Raw genomic sequence first — 20,144 nt, forward strand, 5'->3', positions numbered from 1 at the left:
AATGCACAGAACTACACTGTGGGACTCTCATATAAAAAAGAAAGGAACCACTCTAGAACAGTATTAGTGTCCTCTAAACCATCCAAGGACTACAATCAAGATAACAAAACTTTACACGCGGTGGTTTCAAAAGTTACTGTCAGATCTTAAAGCATCTGCATCTACAGCTGATCATTGCCAATCACCATAGTGATGATCTCCCATCATATCACAGAATCATAGATGTTATAGACAGAAAAGTATTTTAAGCCATCCATTCTATCCTCCTGGCATATAATGAATTGAGTCCACAGTACACATGTGGAAGGGCAGATACATCAGCTGAAGGCTTGTCAACATGGGAAATGTTTCCAGTTATACTAGTATAATTACACAAATATAGTTAAATCTCTGTAGTTATACCAGTATAACTCCCTGTGTGGACACTTTTATTCTGGAATAAGAATGGCTTTTTCCAGTTTTGTTTAAACTGCTTCCAAAAATACATAAACTAAATCAGTTTACCTTATACTGTTATAACTTTTCCATGTAGACAATCCCTGAAAATATTATTATATAGCTTTTTCCCTTGATCTAGATGGTAATCAGTTATGCCTTGAAGTTTGAGGATTGATAACCCTTATTTTTTTAAATCCTAACTAATGTAACCACAGATACATTCTTATTCATATAAATGAATATTATTTTACTGAACCTTGATCAGCTATTCACTTAAAGGGACATGTTGAATTTAAAAATCCTGGGCCAGTTTCTTAGTTGGAGTTATGCTAATTTGCATCACCTGCTACGTCCCTATGTGTTGTAAACAAACACTTTTCTTAACCTAGATTACTACGAGTTAGAGTATCAAAAGTGAAAGGCATTTAAAAATTTAGTTCATGTCCCACTACTAATGCTTTTTATTTACCGTCTGCACTTCTCTCAGTTTCAACAATGAAAATTCAGTGAAGTCAATTTCAGGGTGTTTGTTTGTTTGTTACACCTTCTGCATTGTCTGGGTTTTCAAAACTGCAATGGAGCTTAGGTTTTGAAAGTTTAGACTGGGGGCCAATTTTAAAGTGACATCCCTTTAATTTTGTTATTGCTTAATTTTTATTTTGGAGTGGATCAGGCAGTTGACCTTTTCACTGGTCATCATTTTATATCATCTTATTATATCTGCTCTTTTTCTCCTCCTCCCTAAATGATATAGTCATATGAGCCCTGATCCTACAAACATTGAAGTGTGTGCTTTACTGTTTGAGAAGACTATGGCCCCAATCCTGCAATCAGTCATTGTACTGACATAGAGTCTCCACATCTTGTGGTTCTAATACTATTCACTGATTTCTCTGGGGATGTCCTATTTCTGCTTACCCCTGTGATGCAGCATCTCGCGAGGTGGGGATATAGATCCCCTCTTTCCTAATCCCAGCACTGCTACTGGGATCCTCCTGATTTCCTCCTCGGATGAAAATCCCTCTGCCCCCCCTCCCATGGGTGGCTCCCTCCAGGATGGTTTTAGAGTAGCAGCCGTGTTAGTCTGTATCCGCAAAAAAAAAAAAACAACAACAACAACAGGAGTACTTGTGGCACCTTAAAGACTAACAAATTTATTTTAGCATGAGCTTTCGTGAGCTGCAGCTCACTTCTTCGGATGGGTATCCCTGTGCCATCATGATGATATCTCCCCACTGAGGTGGGAATCACCCATACTCTCATTATGGGGTCTCTTCCCCCACAACAGGGATCCCTCTATATCCATTGTGGAGAGTCTCCCTTAAGAGAAGGATCCCCATGATGGAGTGCACCCAGGCTTGGGGATCTATCTGCTTTATGAGGGGGTGTCTTCCCTCTGGTTGGGAGGGTGCCTCTGCCCCATGATGAAGTTTCTTCCCCTAGGAGGAGGTTCACCCCACTCTCCACAGCAAACTACTCGCCCCAAGAGAATGGGAATCCCTCTTCCTCACGCTGGGGTGTGTCTCCCATGCAGGATAAGGATCCTCATATTCTAATGATGGGGTGTCTCCCTCTGGGATGTTGATCCCCCCGCCAATGATGGTGTCTCCCACTCCGTTGTTTTCCATGGGGATCCCCCCATCCCATGAAGGGGTGCCCCCCAGGATAATGATCTCTCTGCCCCACCGATGGGGTGTCTTCCCCGGAGCTGGAGATCCCGTGCTCCCATTATACGTGTTCCCCCTCCCTCCATGGTGATGGGGTGTCTCTGGGACGGGGATCTCCTGCCGCCGATGACGGGGTGAGCCCCACGCTCCCAGGAGAAGCCAGTGCTGGGTGCCCCTCACCGGGATCCCGGCGCCGCGCCGCCAGGCTCACTCCACCCCCATGCCGGGGTCTCGTCTCCCCCGCCCCGGGATCCCCTGCCCCCTCCCCCGGCCCGGGGATATCCCCTGCCCCTCCCGGCGGGCCGCGGGCTGCCCAATGGAGGCGGAGATGCTGTGCGGGCTGCGGGCGGGGTGGGGGCGCCGCAGAGCCGCGGCCGGTCCGGGGACTGGCGCACTCGGCGGGGAGCCGGAGGCAGAGGCGGGCGCGGGCAGCGGCGCCGGGGCCGGGACTCTGGCAGGCAGCGGCTGGGATGAGGCGCGGGGGCGGCTGTGGGGGCAGATAGCGTCCCGCGGGGAAGCGGCCGAGTGGGGCTCGGAGCAGAGGCGGGGGCCGCCCGGCAGCGCCATGGCGGCGCAGTGCGACCCGCTGAGCGGCTACCTGCCGCAGCCGCTCTCCGACCCGGGCTCCAACAGCGAGCGGAGCGCCGACTCCCCGCTGCCCGGCTCCGAGGAGGACTCGGCCGGCCCGCGGCCCCTGCGCAGCCCCGAGTGGGGCGAGGAGCGATTCCGGGTGGACAGGAAGAAACTGGAGGCCATGCTGCAAGGTGAGCGGGGGAGCCCCCGGGCCGGAGCCGCGGGCGGGCGGGCGGGGAGCGCTGTCTCCCGCTGCTGGGCTAGCGGGGGCGGGAGGTGCGTGTGGCGCTGGGGAAGCCGCGTCCCCGCAGTGGGCTCCAGCGGGTCCCCTTGGCGAGCGGCGCTGGTCTCTCCCCTGGCAGGGGGTGCCCAGCCGCTGTCCCGGGGCCTGCGCCTCTTGCTGGGAAGGGCTGGGACGCAGGCGGGGACCCCCCAGGAGCCGGGACACTTGCTGATTGATTCCCGGAGTGGGGGCGTAGCGGGGCTGCTCCTGCTGGGACGTTCCAGTTTCGGCGCTTCTCCTCCAAGCGGCCGCTAAGAGACCGCGTTAGGCTGGAACGGTCCCCAGAGAGGACACTGGAAATGTCCTGGCTCTGAAACTTACTCCCCACCCCCTCCCCGTTCCTGTTCCCTAACGCTTCCAGTCCCAGATGTGGATAAACTCTCTGCTGTCTGCAGATGTCAGGGCTTGCAGACCGAGCTCCTTTTGGGGTGGGAAGGGATTCTTTCATAAAGCGGTGGAGCCTGAGCTCTAGTGTTTTCATCTGAATCTCTTGCAAAATTCATCTTGAGTTACCCTCAGTTCGTAAAAATCTCATTTACTATTAATACAGGTGTCAAATTCTGTCTCTAACAACATCACTTCGTAGTTCTGTGGTTTCACCAGCAGCATCCTAACTATAAACGCTATTAGCATTACTGGTATTGAAATAAAGCCTTGCTCTACGGTGAAAACTGTAAAAGAGGTTGTAAAGGTAATCTGGAATGTCGTGGGCTACTGGAAAGACTTTAAAAAAACAAAAAGGAGCTTTCAGCTCATCTAAAGCATTTCAGATTTTTCAGGAATAGGAGTGTTTTGCTACCTAGCAAAGTGAGCTTTGATAAAATGGAAGGTTTCAGAATTGCAAGAAAACTTTCCATTTCTGGAGTTTTTTGAATATCAGAGTTCTTTAAATAATGACTATATTCTAATTTGATCTAGATATTTTTCTAATATTTTTCTGTTTTAGTAGGAGTATCGCAGTGTAATTTTTTGAACTGATATATTATCCATACCATATCACTAAAATAATACACCTAATAGTATAGTGTGCTCTTAAGGCAAATGATTTAGAGGTTATTTTAGGTGAAAAATCTTAGTTTTGAAAACAGTAACATTAGATACACATGAGTAGAAATGTTTGATAATGTTTGTGTTAGGGTTAGGATTTGTTATACATTTGTATTGTTTCTTGTGGCAAAATCTCTTGCATTTTGTTCCACGGTGTTTTGAATTATGTCACTCTCGTGAAAGTTAAGTAAACAGGTTCTGAAAAAAATATTGATATAAATAGAAAATATTGTTTTAAAGGTGGATATAACACCAGGTGAGGTATCTTTCACAGCTGTGTAATTTATTTAGCTTTTCTAATACCTTTTGCTCTAGTTGAATGAGAAGGGAGCTGAGTTGCAAACTGTTACCTTTAAAATTTCTGAGAGGATAAAGCCTATTTGAATTGAATGAGATTATGGAACTTCAAAAAAGTGCACTTTTATTTTCTTAAACGTGTAGAATGACACATGATAGTTGATCAAGCTTTTTTAAGAGGAGGAACAGGAGTACATTATTAGCATGCATTTAGCATGGCCTGTGCAAGCCACATAATTTTATGGCCACTTATTGTGTGATATATAAATACTGTATACTTGACTGACTTTTTTTCTTTTTCAACTGTTAAGGCTGCATTTTTCAAAAATCATAACAGGAGACTGGTAGCTCTTCATTTATGTATTATTTCACGAATGAAAATATTTGCTCTTATGCATGAGAACAGTCATTCTAAATCAGTAAACATAGTGTTTTTTATTACCTTCTGAATTACTTGAAAGTGCACTGAGTAACTTAAAAGCAATGTTAGAAAATGTAATCTTTGACAACAGGAAAACAAAATGGAAAAAAATCTGGTCTTATAATTCGTATTCCCTGAATATGATAGTGTAATTGGAATTTTGTAATTTAAAATAATTAAAGTTGGAAAAATGGTAGAGAGATTGAGGATGAGATAAGGAAGAAATGAATTCCAAGTAAATGCACTATTTTTTTGGATATGTTTTGGAGAAAACATTTTATTTTAGCTAGAGTTATGCCAGTAGTGAACCAACTCCTAAAAATAAAAGGTGTGGGTTTTTGTTTTTTTGTTTTTGCTTTTTAAAGAATCTGTCAGCTAAAATTGTTCAGTTAATTTCCTGAAAATGTTTTACTCATCATGACCGTCACGGAATGTCTGTTTAAATTTTTTAAGACCAGTGGTGGTGGTCTGAGAGGAGGGGAGGGGGAAAGGGAAGAGGATGCTGGATTTGAAGTAATTAGGAAAACTGGATTGCCTGCCCAAAAACTCTGGTATGACTTGCTGATTATAATGTTTGGAATTTGTTTCAAATGAGATTCTCTCTCCTGGGGGTAGGTTAATCTTTAACCAGTTAATATTTTGTTACTAGTAGAGAAATCTCATTATGTAATAAAGAGTGCAGAGAAGCATACAGTTTTTGTTATAACTAACTGAATTAATTCTAAACTTGTGCTCATCAAAGATGTCTTAAAACTAAATGTTGTAAATTGCACATAGACACTCAAAAGAGGAGGTATTCGTGAAGAAAGGTCACAAGTTAAAAGTGCTGTAGGAAAATAGAAGGTTTTCTTCACTTTTCCTCCACCAGTAAAACAAACTTCCATTACCTCATCCCACAGCCTGTGTCTTTCTACTGCCTGAGGTGGTAAGGGTGGGAGGGCAAAACAAACCTCATAAACAGAATCCAGTCTGATTATATAGCTGTGCCCTCCAGTGGTTAATGCATATGTATAACTTAAGAGAAAAAATTGTGATATTGTATGCTATTTCAGCCTAGCATGCATGTGCCATAGATCATTTAAATTGTATCCCTCACACAGCAGTATATTGAACAATAGCACATTGAATTCACAGTAACAAGATTTTTTTTATAAATGTAAAAACTCTGACTACCATCATATTGAATGAATTTCTAGTTAATTGGTATTATTGCTGGAAAAAATAGACTTCTTAGGAAATGGAATAAAGAGACAAGCATAATAAATTAGTCTTTCTCCATCAGAAATGGAAGATTGGTAAAATTAAGTTTGTTGGAAAAATTCAGGAAAGATACTATGGAATAAAGTTACCTCTTAAATTAATAGTTTATATTCACAACACTTCCACTCAAGTATCTTAAAGTGCTTTACAAACATGAATAAAATCTCTTGACAATGCTAGATGCTGCTATGTTCCTTTTATAGATGGTTAAGTTAAACACAGACAGTGACTTTGCCAAAGTGTCCCAACAAGTCAGCGGTAGAGCTGGGAATAATACCCAGAAATCTATATTCACATTACTATGATCCAGCTTCTAGACAATATTGAATTTCCTTTTTTTTTTTTTTTCTTTTTTTTTTGTATTGGAGATGACCATCCAGTGAAAGTATAAACTTTGACTTACCAGGGTTTCTCATGGTCTTTGGAACAGAACTACTCTAATGCCTTAGAAATACACCAGTAGGAACACATTAAATAGCTCATATGGTCAGATTTCCTTTTTGTTATGTCCAGTGTTATTATGATGATATACATTTAGTGAAACTCTATTGTGTATGCATACTTTACTATATACTCTATAGCATGGTGTACATATTTTTTTATGTTGAACATTTTTCAGTGTAGATCTGTGAACAGATCTCATTAGACAGATTATTTTTGCAGAAAGGAAGCAGGAGTCAAACAGTATATCAATGATTCTTTCAGTAGTGACATATTGGAAGAAAAACTTTCATAATACATTTGGTGCTGTTGTAAACTAAATCTTAGTGAACGCTCAATTAAGAAAATAATTCCAAAATATTAATTTAATTAGACACACAAAAATATCACCATAATAGCTGGGCACTATAAAAGATTAAATTTACAGAAAGCTGTCCAAAAAGTGTAGTCTGACTAAGGCAGCATCTATGAATAAATCTACAGACAGGATGGCCTTAATATTAAACAAACAAACAAATAAATAAAAACTCAAACAAACCCCAACATTCATTAATAGATTAGGTGTCTTACTAATCAATTTTTAAAACGATGACAGATATAATGTGCTTTCTATGTCATACCTCAAAATAGGTTTGAATATTGTACACCTGTGTATGGTATATAGCAGTGGTTCTCAACCTTTCCAGACTACTGTGCCTCTTTCAGGAGTCTGATTTGTCTTGCATTACCCCCAAGTTTCATCTCACTTAAAAACTACTTGCTTACAAAATCAGACATAAAAATACAAAAGCGTCACAGCACACTATTATTGAAAAATTGCCTATGTTCTCATTTTTACCATATCATTATAAAAAATCAATTGGAGTATAAATGTTTATACTGCTCTATACACTGAAATGTAAGTACAATAAGTCATTGTCTGTATGAAATTTTAGTTTGTACTGACTTCACTAGTGCTTTTTATGTAGCCTGTTGTAAAACGAGGCAAGTATCTAGTTGAGTTATTGTACCCCCTGCAAGACCTCTAAGTACCCCCAGGGGTACACATACCTGGTTGAGAACCATTGGTATATAGTATATACATATCTTGTATATTTATGATGTGTCTGACACTGTAGTATCAAGGTAATTAAAATTTAACATTTTTAGAGAAGTATAGTAGGGAAATTCTGTAGATACCATAATGATACTTATTTTTCCTTATCTTCTCTTGCAATGTGGGATAATATTAGAATGTCTCTCTGTCAAGACATCCAATTTACCACCTTCTTTAAAAAACAAAACACAAACAAAAAACAAACAAGCAAGCAAAAATATGTAAACTCACCAAAAACTAGACCCCTCTCATGTTTAAGTTCTCATGTTTGTGCCACAGTCCTACTTGACGGGACTCCTTTTTGATCCAGTAGATACTCACTTTTAAATGTGCTCACCATTGTCAACGGTGTTGTTGTTGAAACCGTTCAGAAGTACTTTATGTTTGGATAGGACACTGTTAGGTGCATTGCCTTGTACTCATCTAGGGAGAAGGCAGAATATTGTAGCTTTGAATCCTGAAGCCTCTAGAAATTTGCCATTGGTACCCCTGGGCTTGCTTGCAATAGAGCACTGTGTTAAGGTAGAACGTGACTTGAGGTAGTTGAGGTTCTTTGAGTTGGTCCCATGCCCAGTTAGTATAATGCTGAACATGACTAGTCCCTGTCTATGCTGATGATTCCCCAAGATTGTGGTCTATCTTGATTAATTTTCAAAAAGGCAAACCTTATTTGACTGTATACAGACTTTGTACAAAGTAATTGATAAGGCATTATTGACTTATTTTAGGCATTAATGATAACATTTCATACAGAATTAATATGAAATGTCTATACAAATCTCTCAAATTGTTGGTAATTTTGCATAGCTCTTTTTTCTTTTTTTTTTTTCATCCTCCTCCCTCTTTCCAAACTGCCAATGGGCACAATTTTTCTTCTTAGATCCTCTCCTCTGATTACTTATCCTCTGGCTGATTGGCAGAGTGTTTGTTGCCTGCAAGAATGAATGCTCACAAACTGGAATACCTTTCTCCAGGGTAAATATCAGTCCTTTCTGACTGGGGTATGGCAAAAACTTTAATAGCAATGTAGCTCTAATACAGGGGTAGGCAACCTGCGGCATGCGAGCTGATTTTCAGCGGCACTCACGCTGCCTGGGTCCTGGCCACTGGTCCGGAGGGCCCTGCATTTTATTTAATTTTAAATGAAGCTTCTTAAACATTTTAAAAACCTTATTTACTTTACATACAACAATAGTTTAGTTATATATTATAGACTTATAGAAAGAGACCTTCTAAGAATGTTAAAATGTATTACTGGCACGCGAAACCTTAAATTAGAGTGAATGAATGAAGACTCGGCACACCACTTCTGAAAGGTTGCCGACCCCTGCTCTAATATTTCCAACAGTTCATCTTAATAAAGTTGCTTCTAAATTAGAGTCTAATGATCATATTTCTTTTGCATTTTCAATTCATATTTTACTGAAAATAAAATGCCTGACATTGCTTTGTTCAGAATTTATGCTGGTGGATGATTGTGTCTGATATACTTCAGCAATAATTCAAAAAAGGCCTGGTTATTCTGTATTTGATCATTTGCATGTTTTCTATTCTCAAATTATCTTTCATGCAAAACTTTAAGTAATTGGATAAGGAAAATACACTCTTTTCAGTAATTATACAAAGAGGTATGAAAGTTTTCTTCTCATACTACCCACATTCCTATAACAGAGTCTGGGTCTCCTGCCAGGGTAATACTGAATTCTCTGTTAATACATTTCCCCTTTACTATTTTGATTCCATTTATTTAGCGTATGATACTTTAAGTTTGGCTGTCTGGAATATTGAAAGTTTTAGAGAAGGAAGACTAGGACTACAAAAATCCTGGCAAAGCTGTGTCGATACTCCGCCTTTATGCTTTAATACAGTGGTTCTCAAACTTTTTTTTTCGCGAACCACTTGAAAATTGCCGAGGGTCTCAGACCACTTAATGATCTTTCCAAATGTTGTTTGTGCTGTTAGCTAACTATTGTAAAGCGCTTTGGATAAAAGCTCTATATTAAAAAAAAACAAACCTTAATAATAAACTTTTTTTGTTCTACGAATAAAAGTGCACAACTCATATTTTAATATCAGTAGTCTTACCTTTCTAATGCTATGGATATGCCCTCTCTCCCCCACCACAGCAGCCACAGAGCTGAGGCTAGGAAGGAGGACCGTCTCTCCCCGGCAGCCACAGCGCTGGAGCTGGAGAAAGTCGCTTATTTCTCTGTCTGCCACAGCCCTGCACATCCCAAAGTCCCCCCACCCGCTTTTCTCACCCTACTGCCCCCTCCCACTACCCCCTATTCCCCCCAAGTCCACCACCTCACCTTACATGTGCATCTTTTCCTGAGTCCAGACACCTACTTAGTGGAGGCCACCCAGGCACGCACCTTAGAGAGAACTATCTACTTGAATGGAGCTCGCGGACCACAGTTTGAGAAACTCTATTTTAATACAATCATGGTTTACAGCAGAAGAGTACTCCTTGAAGACCTGAGTTTAGTAGTTTTTGTGCTAGGTAGCTGCTTTGTTGCACAATCAAACTCAAATAGTGGGTCCCTGATTTTATAGGGCATTATAGTCCTTGTAGAGCTGGCAAATTGTATAGTATCAATAAATGTATATTGTAAAAGCTAGATTTAAATTGTGCAACAAAATTGATTATTAAGCTTCCTTTTTAGTATTTTTCATTTGGAAATTAACTGTTTTAATATATATATGTTATTTATCACATAAATCAATGAGAATCTTTAGAAAAATGTATAATAATGATAGCTATCAGCTACCTAGAATATGCTGTACAAAGGAACATTTTTGCCATCCTTTGATATAAAGAATGGAGTACTATGTTGGTAATTTCAGTCATGGGCAGTTAGAATTCGACTGACTTAACGTTCTGACATTTGAAATGTCAAATGTACAAGTGTTGCTGGCAGGGATGCAGAGCAGAAGGCTCAATCTTCCCTGTCATAGTCTTTGCTAGTAAGAACCTCACACTGACTCATTAAGAAGAATAAAATTCAAGATACTATCTCTCTTTGTAGAGGCTTAAAAAGTTGTACTAAAATCTCTCACTCTTGTAGTTTTTACTTTCCAATGCATAAAAACTATTCTGGATAAAGACACAGTAGTGTGGTAAGTGGAACCTTTCTAATAGCATTTAGTTTTGGTGTTGACATACATATAGCTGAAAAAGTTTTAGATATTTTTCTCTTTCAAATCCCAAATGTGCTGACTAGACTTTTCTATAAAAATTTTATATATAATGTGTGTATGTATATGAAATGATTTTTGGTGACTTGTAGTTTAAAAATGTTCTTGCATTCCGTTAACAATTGTAATAATATCACTTTCTCAAGTTTCTGTGTTTTTTAAGTAGTACAACAGGCTATCATGGTTTGGCATGAACTGCTGAGTTAAGTATTGCTGGCTTGCACATTCCTTTTGGTTATATTATAATCGTTACCGCCATTGGAAAAATATGCCCTGTTTTGAGTACTTATTTCAGGCTGTTTGGCTTTGTGCCTGTCTGCTGTTTAGCAATGAAACATACTTGTTTCTTATTTTCAGATCTTTGTGTAGTAAGAATTATTTATAAGTGCTTCTTAACTATAGTGAAGCATCCGCTTTAAATGCTTGACAGTAGAAAATAGTGATGGGCATGCTCTGTTGCTCTAAATATATCTGAAATATTTTAATTTATTAAAAATAGTTTCTAGTTCTAAATATGTGAGTCATGATGAATATGCTGTCTAAACTCTGAGTGTTTCCCATTCAGTTAATTGATGTAATATCAGGAACCGTGTTTGTGATTAAATGTGCAAACTAAAAAGATGGCTTCTTTGAGACACTTAACCTTCCTTTCCAAAGTTCCCACCTCCTGTGTATAAGCCATGGAGTTATGAACGTTTGTAGTAGACAAAACTACTAGTTTGTGTTGAAACAGCTGAATGAGTTGAAAGGGGAGATATAAATTTATACGTTTCATAGAACAGAATGAATTAGAATGCAGTAATTACTTTGATTTTGATCCCTACTGTACAGTTATTTTAGTGGGATAATGAACTTCTACAGGCAGTGTGACATTTGGATGAGAGTCCTTACAGGCCCTGGACTGAAAGTCCATTGAAATCAGCAGCAATCTTTACATTGACTTCAATGGGTTTTGGTTCAGGCCCTTAAACACTTGGCTAGTTTCTTGAAGTCTGAAATATATTATATAAAAGTAGCATTCCTTCCATGTTAGGTCTGATATTAATGCCCAGGTGTTAATTTTTCTAGTTTTGATCAACATGACCATTTTACATGAGGTTAGTAAAATGACCAGATACAGTGCTGCATTGATTTGCATAACTGATTTATGTGAAGTGGGTCTGATTTACCAGTAATCTTGTTTTCATTTGGAAAGAATTTTTAGGATGTTCAGTATAGAATGTTTTCCCCAATAATAGAATAGAATAATGTGTTCTAAAAACCTTCTGTTTGGGTTTTATGTTGAGGCTTTGTTGGAATTGCAGGAAGTATTTTTTTGTAAAGGCAGAAGTAAGTAATCCACAGCAGTACCTTCATTTATTTTAAATGTAACATGCTTATTCACTTGGCAATGGAGTATAGTGGAACTTCAGCCTTAGACACCACTGTTCAACTTAAAAAAACACAGGGGAATCTCTAAAAAGTGACTGTCATCACAGCTCTGGTGTGATAACATCTTGCAGATGTGATCTTAATAGATCACTGAATGAACTGGACATGATGGTAGCAGTAGTGCTGTGACTGTCACCTTTTTCATCCTTCCTGTGAAGGATCTGAGTATTCCGCCAGCATTGTGGTGCCAAATTGACCAATAATGCTTATGTTAGAGTTGTCAGCCTTTTAAAATAATCCTATTATGTGTGTCTGTGTGTATGTAGAAAGAGTCAGGCCTGTTGAGTAGGTTGCAAGGGAATGTATATGTGTCTCTCTCTTAGTCAGAGTGGGAGGCTGGAGGTGGGTGAGCGGGATTGGATGTTGCTTACATTAGAGTGTGCAAGTGAGGAATGGGCTGTTGGGCTGGAAAAGAGACTCAGCTATGCACTTTTGTGGCCCAATAGCGGCACTGAACTCTCATGGCCATGGTGCTCTCGGTCTCTGTGACAATAGCAGCAGAGAAAAGCTCTTCCTATGGAAGATTTGTGAAAATAGATTATGTATAATGGATATTATCTAGTTTTCTATATGCTGAGTTGGTTCTCAAGTAGTACATATGATGTAAAATATGTGAAGATGTTTGTTGCATGTTTTAGAAATTGGTATGTGTACACATTAGATTTTTTGGGTTCTTGGACTTTTGCACTCCTGCAGGCACCAAGGCTCTGGGTTCCTGAGAATCTTGAAATACATGTGCCTATGTAGTGGTTCCCCTGTCACTTCTGACTTGGGAAGTGAAGTAGATGAGTTTCTCACATCAGTTTTTGGTCTATTTTGTCCCATTGGATGGTCAGGAATTACTTCTTACCTGACAATGGAAGTGCCAGTGCAGATCTTGGAAAAATCCCACCAGTGCCTCTTAAGTGTGCACTTGGAGTGTGGGTGTATAATTGGTGCATCTGAAGGAGCGCACACTTCATGGTGCAATACTTAAAAACTGGTGCAATACTTAAAAATACTTCTGAAAAACAAACTAGGTCATAACATTGAACTCACTTAAGTTTTTGAATGTAAAAGGTGGTACATTTAAAATCATAAACTCAGGGTTTTCCAACTTTTAACATGGAAAAATGTTTTATTTAAATTTTAGAAGTTCCTTTATTAAACATAACTTTGCAATACATGTGCAACCTGGCATTCTCTAGTCTTGTACATTTATTTTTGTAGCTTGATGTGTTAGATTTAAGCAAGAAAAATGCTATGCATTTAGAGACTGTGCAATGTCGCTGTGTTTAGCATTGATTTGGGATCACTACCTTTTGAATTTTCTAACTTTGATTTTAACCATGTTCAGTGGCCTAAGTTGGGTCAAAAATACTTGATGAGCTTGTAGGCAGCAAGAATAGTGCAGCTAAAAATTTCACTTCATAGCCTGAACCAATACTACAGGGTTGTCATATTACAGTACAGTATGAGAGTTGGTGCCTGTCCCCAGAGCAATTTGAAACATCTGCTAGGATCTTGCTGAAAACTTGGTTTGTTTCTCCTACCTTAAAAATGCTGGTAAAATGTAAACAGTTCAGTTCTTGCATTCTTTAAACATCAGTGTTGATATTTTTCATGTCTTTTCAAAGAGCAGCTTGTTAGATTTGAAGTGATGTGTATCAACCTTGTAGTGAAATTTGGGAATATGGGATACTGAGTAGAGGAAATGCAGTCAAGTAAGGATTGATTAGTGGCCTGGGAGTCAGACCTGGGTTCCCTGGCTCGCTCTGCCACTGACTTGCTACATACGATGTGATCTTGAGCAAGTCACTTCGTTTCCCACCCTTTGTCTGTCTTGCATGTTCAGAATGTCAGCTCTTCTGGGTGAGGTTTCTCTCTTACCACGTGTCTGTATTATGCCTGGCACAATGTGGCCCTGATCTCTAGGTGCTGCTGTGGTACAAATAAAAAGTTGAATGTATGATTACTGAAAAATGATTAGATTTGGTTAAAGATCTTGCTTTTGAAAAATAACCACTCAGCTGTGGATAGTAGGTTTGCATGCAAGATTCTCATACATTTAAGAGAAAACCCTCTGTTCATTTAAGCAAATACCAAGCCTCAATTCCTCTCTTGGCTTTTTGCCTGCTGGGAACATGTGTAGATGTAAGCTAATCATGAGCCTTCCATTTTCCATTTGCGAAGCTTCTTTACAGATCAGGCGTTGGAGTCTTCTTGAGGTCTCATTTCACTTTTCCATTAAGAGGATATGATAGAAGTTCTATAAGAATTGTGTTCTGTGAAAAGTACGTAGTAATCAGTATGCTTTAAAGGTCATTCATCAGTAGGGCTCTACCAAATTCACGACCATGAAAAATGCATCACGGACTGTAATATCTGGTCTTCCTCTGTGAAATCTGGTCTTTTGTGTGCTTTTACCCTACGCTATACAGATTTCATGGGGGAGACCAGAGTTATTCAAATTGGTGGTCCTGACCCAAAAGAGAGTTGCAGGGGGTGGGTCGCAAGGTATTTTAGGGGGAGTAATGGTATTACCACCCTTACTGCTGTGCTGCTTTCAGAGCTGGGTGGTCAGAGAGTGGCAGCTGTTGGCCAGCTGCCCAGCTCTGAATGCAGTGCCACGCCAGCAGCAGTGCAGAAGTAAGGATGGCAATACCATACCATGCCAGCCTTACTTCTGCGCTGCTGCCTTCAGAGCTGGGCAGCCAGAGAGTGGTGGCTGCTGACTGAGGGCCCAGCTTTGCAGGCAACAGTACAGGATGGCGTGCCATCCTTAATTCTTCACTGCTGCTGGTGACGGTTCTGCCTTCGGAGCTGTGATCCAGGCCAGCAGCTGCCTTTCTCCACCTGCCCAGCTCTGAAGGCAGAACTACCGCCAGCAGCAGTGCAGAATTAAGAGTATTATTACTGCAACCCCCCTACCATAATCTGGTGACCCCCCCACAACTGCTTTTTTGGATCTGCACCCCTACAATTACAACACTGTGAAATTTCAGATTTAAATAGCTGAAATCATGAACTTTATGATTTTTTAAAAATCCTATGACCGTGAAATTGACCAAAATGGACCATGAATTTGGTAGGGCCCTATTCATCAGATTACAATATGTAGATAGATATTGAAGGCTCTGTTTCTAGTTGATTTTTTTTACAGCATTTTTCATCACAAATAGATTGTGTGTGTGCTCACTTCAAAAAATTTTCTAAGAAGTTAGTGGGTATCTGTTGAAGTATGCCTTTAGTTGTACTGTGAAATGTATCAGCCTGTGAAGCTAACCTAATTTTTCCTTCATGAACATTATAATGTTGTGGCTTTTTTTATTCTAAAAGTGCCAAAATGGAGTGCAGCTTTTTAAAAATAACATCTTTGCTTTTTTAAAAAATGATAGTGAAATGACTGGTTTGATGGTATTAGGAAAGTTCTTTTCCATTTTTATAACATTTTAAGTAACAATTAATTTGAGTAACCGGGTAAGCAAAACACTAATTCTTTTACGATCCCTTAATTCCCCTGTATACAAATTTGATCTATGCAATATTAAGTGTCAGGCTGAACTATCTGCTCTTCATAGCAACAAGGTGACTGGCAAAAGACAACAAAATGTACCCTTTTATGCTGATTTATGTTGCAGAATCTCTGTGCTGCCTGCTTGGCGGAGCAGGTAGTCAGGGCACTGGATTCACCCTGAATTGAGCTGATTGAATTTTATCCTTGGAAGGAAATGATGATTTTTAACTTTTTGTAAGGAGGGCTTCAATTAACACTTGAAAAATGAGGATTGTTTAAACATTTCATCTGAGATTAAAAGTGATTCTAGTACCTCTGGAATTTAGAAGTGTGCCAGATGGATCTGGCCTGAATTAGACAGCATTTGAGTAATTAAGTAGCTACAGAGCACGAAATGAAATCAGTAAATACAACTGGTTCTGAAACTCTTCTTTTGGTTTAAAATACCCTGTTTAGAAGGGTAACAAAGTCCAGTAAAATCTTTCACAAATAATGAAACTGTCAAAGATCCAGGTTGGACTGTTTAATTTTTGTCATGTTAGTTTTCTACTGTATAGAGATTTAGGGTTTATCTTTATTGTATTCTGTATCAGTATTGAAGTTTAAGATTGTTAGTCCAAAGTTGTTAATGATACATATTTCCATAGTTTATTTAAAAAAAGACTTGTCATATTCTTCTTCAGAATTTAGAGTTGTGTTGCTTCAACATTGCTAAATATTTACTTTTTTCCCTCATTGTGTTAACCAAGCATCTTTAGGATTGTCTGTTGTGAAATACAGTTGATGGTATAATCTAACCTGTGTTCCCCCACTCCCTAATAACATTATGTGAATGGGAAGCTTTTGATTATATCTGTTTTTGCTGGCTGTATTCTGTTTACAGTGTGTATGTATATATGTGGCAGTTAAACATAAGAAATTTGGAAAGTTAAGGCCAACTGTCTTAAGAAATGTAAAAAATGAAATCCTTAGTTTAAAAATAAAACTAATATTAGGTCAATTAAGTGGTGCATTGAAGCATTTTAATGTTATGGAAAACTTTAGTAGACTGAGATGTATTCTGAAGATACTGCATCTGACCTGTATGCTAAGGTAATGGAGATGCTTGATGGAGCATAAACTGGGACTCTGCAAAATTGATGCCATAAGTCATTTCAGATCTACAGTGTGCATAGAATATTTGCATTCTGATACAAAACTATAATAAATAAATTAAAATTAATGGTTTTACAAAAACCTATTCTTCTGAGAGAGTGCATATGTCCTCTTTTTGGCTGCTGTTACCCCACCCCTCCACACCATTGAGCTTTCTGAACTTTCAGGAAAACCATGGGAGTGCTCCTTTCTGATGCCAAATGAGTACTTAATTTGTGCCAGGGCTGAGCACAGTTCATAGCCCCAGCACCTCTGGGTTTCCGCATCAGTTTTGAATGTAAAAAATTTGCTTGAGCCCCGACACCTCTTTCATTACAAATTAAGCACTGCTCCAAATGTTTGGAAGGCTGAGGTTATAATAAAGCCATGTGGCTGCAATGCCTTCTGTTCCTTCCAGCCAGTTTAAAACATGCAAACATTATTTATATTATGTCCTAGAACAGGGGTGGGCAAACTTTTTGGGCTGAGGGCCACATCTGGGTGGGGAAATTGTATGCAGGGCCGGGGCAGGGGGTTGGGGTGTGATAGAGGGCACGGTGTGCAGGAAGGGGCAAGTGATTGGGGCAGAGGAGGGGTGTGGCGTGTATGAGGGGGCTCAGGGAAGGGGGTTGAGGTGCAGGAGGGGTGCGGGGTGCGGCAGGGGACTCAAGGCAGGGGGTTGGGGTGGAGGAGGGGTGCAGGGTATATGAGAGGGCTCAGGGCAGGGAGTTGGGGTGCAGGAGGGGTGCGAGGTACAGGCAGAGGGCTTAGGGCAGGGAGTTGGGGGGCGGGGTGCAGGAGGTGCGACTCCAAGGTGGCAGCAGCGCGCACCGGGGCCAGGGCAAGCTTCCTGCATGCCTGCCCTGTCCCCGGCCCCGCGCTGCTCCAGGAAGCGCTGCGGCCCCTGGGGGGTGGGGGGGCCGGAGGGCTCTGCGTGCGCTGCCCTTGCTGCGCCTCCAAGTACCTCCCCCGAAGCTCCCATTGGCCGCGGTTCCCCGTATATTTCATATTTCATCTGTGAAGGTGACAGTTTTAATGTTGTGGGGTGTAGCGTGGTCTAGTGGTTATAACATTGGATGGTAATCAATTCAGTTAGATGCTTGTCTAAAAAATCTGCTCTAGGCATTAGTTTGGGGAAATTCTGTGGCCTGTGTTATACAGGAGGTCAGGCTAGATGATCACAGTGGTCCCTTCTGGCCTTGGAATCTATGAATGAAAGAGACTGAAAATCTTGTTGTATAATCTTGGATAAAAAATGCTCTATAAGGATAAAATATTTGTTGTTTTTGTTAAACATTTTGTGTGTATATATGTAATTAGTGCTGTTTAAAGTGTCTGGATATAGGAATTTTGGATAGAGAACAAACTTTTGTAAACACTTTTATGTGGCTGAGAGAATCCCAATAAATAGCTTTACTGGTAAACAATAAATACAATACGTGTGGGTACACTTTTTTTCTTAGAAGAATTTTCTTTAGCAGTATATGTAAATAACAGATAAGAGAAAAATCTGTTCTTAATCAGGTCCATGTGCAGAAACATTGAGCGAACTTTACAAAATCTTTAGGGCTTGGTAAACAAACCTTTGAAATACGAATATATACATGCAGAATTTTTTTTTGGCATCTTTGTTGTGAACGCTGAAATGTAACAACTGTAGAGCCTATTTTGTGTGTGTGTGTGTGTGTGTATATATATATATATATATATATATATATATACACACACACACACACACACATATATATTTGGTTACTGAAATTTTGGAATGTCATAAACAGTTTAACATATGAGGGTTTATTTCTGGGTCCCTTAGCAACAGCCAGCAAATGCTTATTTTGGACTAAGGTGTTTTTTCTTTCTTTTTTTTTTTGTTTAAATTAAATATACTTTGGTGACATCCCTAGATAATTGAAGGATTTCTTGGCAGAAATGGGAAGTTATTCCAGTGTTTGAAACATAAGGAATCATTTAAGTTTAAAACTATGAAAAGTGAGGTCAGCTTATTGTAAATGTTTAAATATAACCAGAATACTTTATTAAACAATACTTTTAACATACCTTTACAATTATTCTCTGGTCTTGAAAATATGTGTCAAAGCACTTAAACCCATACATCTGTCCTGTCGAATATTAGAGTGAAGTATTGCTTTATTGTGAGAGATTTAACACCAGAAAGATCCACATAAAGTGGTGATAGCAGTTCAAGTACACCTATTTGATGAGTTCCCCTTTGGAGATGTGTTTAAATATTGGTGTATACCCAAGGTGAAACTTATTCTAATAGACCTTGTCTACACTAAAAAAAAATGTACTGTGCTAAAATTGTCCCTCTCAGTTCATGCATGTCCATCTTGGGTCCACACACAAGCATGGCAGAACGTGAACTCTTTGGGGCCTGGTCTTTTCATTTTTATTTTGTGTCTGTAGAGCATAGCACATGGGGCCAGATCAACAGTCTGGGCCTTCAGATACTACTGTATTAGAAATAATTTGTTTGAGGAGAAGCTGAGAAATGTGTCTAAAAAAATGTAGACAAGTGAGACATTTTGAGTTGACAGAATTACTGTTTTGTTAGCAGAACAACCATACAAAAACAGAAACACCACACAAATATAAACTCTTGCTAAACTTTAAAACATAATTGGAAGCTGCTTTTCCTGTAAAGTGGTTAGACTTGGCTCTACTTTCCAGCCAGGCTTGTGTATCCAGTGGAGTTCTTATGAGATTTGTGCTTAGACACTCCTCTTTTCATAGAGTTACACATAGCCAGCTTCCTGCTTATGGCTCAGAGGCTACCTTTGTTTCAGAATGCTCCTCTTTCTTATTAAACAGGGCACTTTTGGCTGCTAGTACTGTCTTTGATGTGATTTGACCTCTTAACTCTTTCCTTGGAGAGACCTAATCTTGGTGAGGAGAGATGATAGGCTTTCCCTGAAGGAGTTGGTTTTTAAGGGGGGGGGAGAAAAAGTTCTTCTTCTCTCCTTCCTTTTACAGAGGCTTCTTGCCTTCCCTGATCCAATAAATGAATGAGGGTTTATCCCCCAGATAAAATATACATACATGGGGCGAGGGTTTGGCTCTTGTAAGAGAGTTCTCTTCCTAGGGCTTGGCTACACTTACAAATTTGCAGCGCTGCAGCAGGGTGTGAAAACACACCCTCTCCAGTGCTGCAAATTGCGGCGCTGCAAAGCGCCAGTGTGGTCAAAGCCCAGCGCTGTCCGTTATTCCCCACAGGGAGGTGGAGTACGGACAGCGCTGGGAGAGCTTTCTCCCAGCGCTGGCGCTTTGACTACACTTAGCGCTTCAAAGCGCTGCCGCGGCAGCGCTTTGAAGTGTAAGTGTAGCCAAAGCCCTAGTGA

General features: G+C 40.0%; 1 protein-coding gene across 1 annotated transcript in view; it reads left to right on the plus strand.

The window, feature by feature from the left end:
- The first annotated feature begins 2,583 nt into the window (after positions 1–2,583).
- The window catches only part of BICC1 (BicC family RNA binding protein 1), a 225,159-nt gene continuing 207,598 nt past the window's right edge, over positions 2,584–20,144 (plus strand). The window contains exon 1 of the mRNA XM_045024620.1: positions 2,584–2,869. Within this exon, the coding sequence (XP_044880555.1) occupies positions 2,671–2,869 (199 nt within the window). The 5' untranslated portion in view covers positions 2,584–2,670. The remainder of the gene's footprint in view (positions 2,870–20,144) is intronic.

This window comes from Mauremys mutica, chromosome 7 (assembly GCF_020497125.1).
Source record: "Mauremys mutica isolate MM-2020 ecotype Southern chromosome 7, ASM2049712v1, whole genome shotgun sequence".
NCBI lineage: Eukaryota > Metazoa > Chordata > Testudines > Geoemydidae > Mauremys > Mauremys mutica.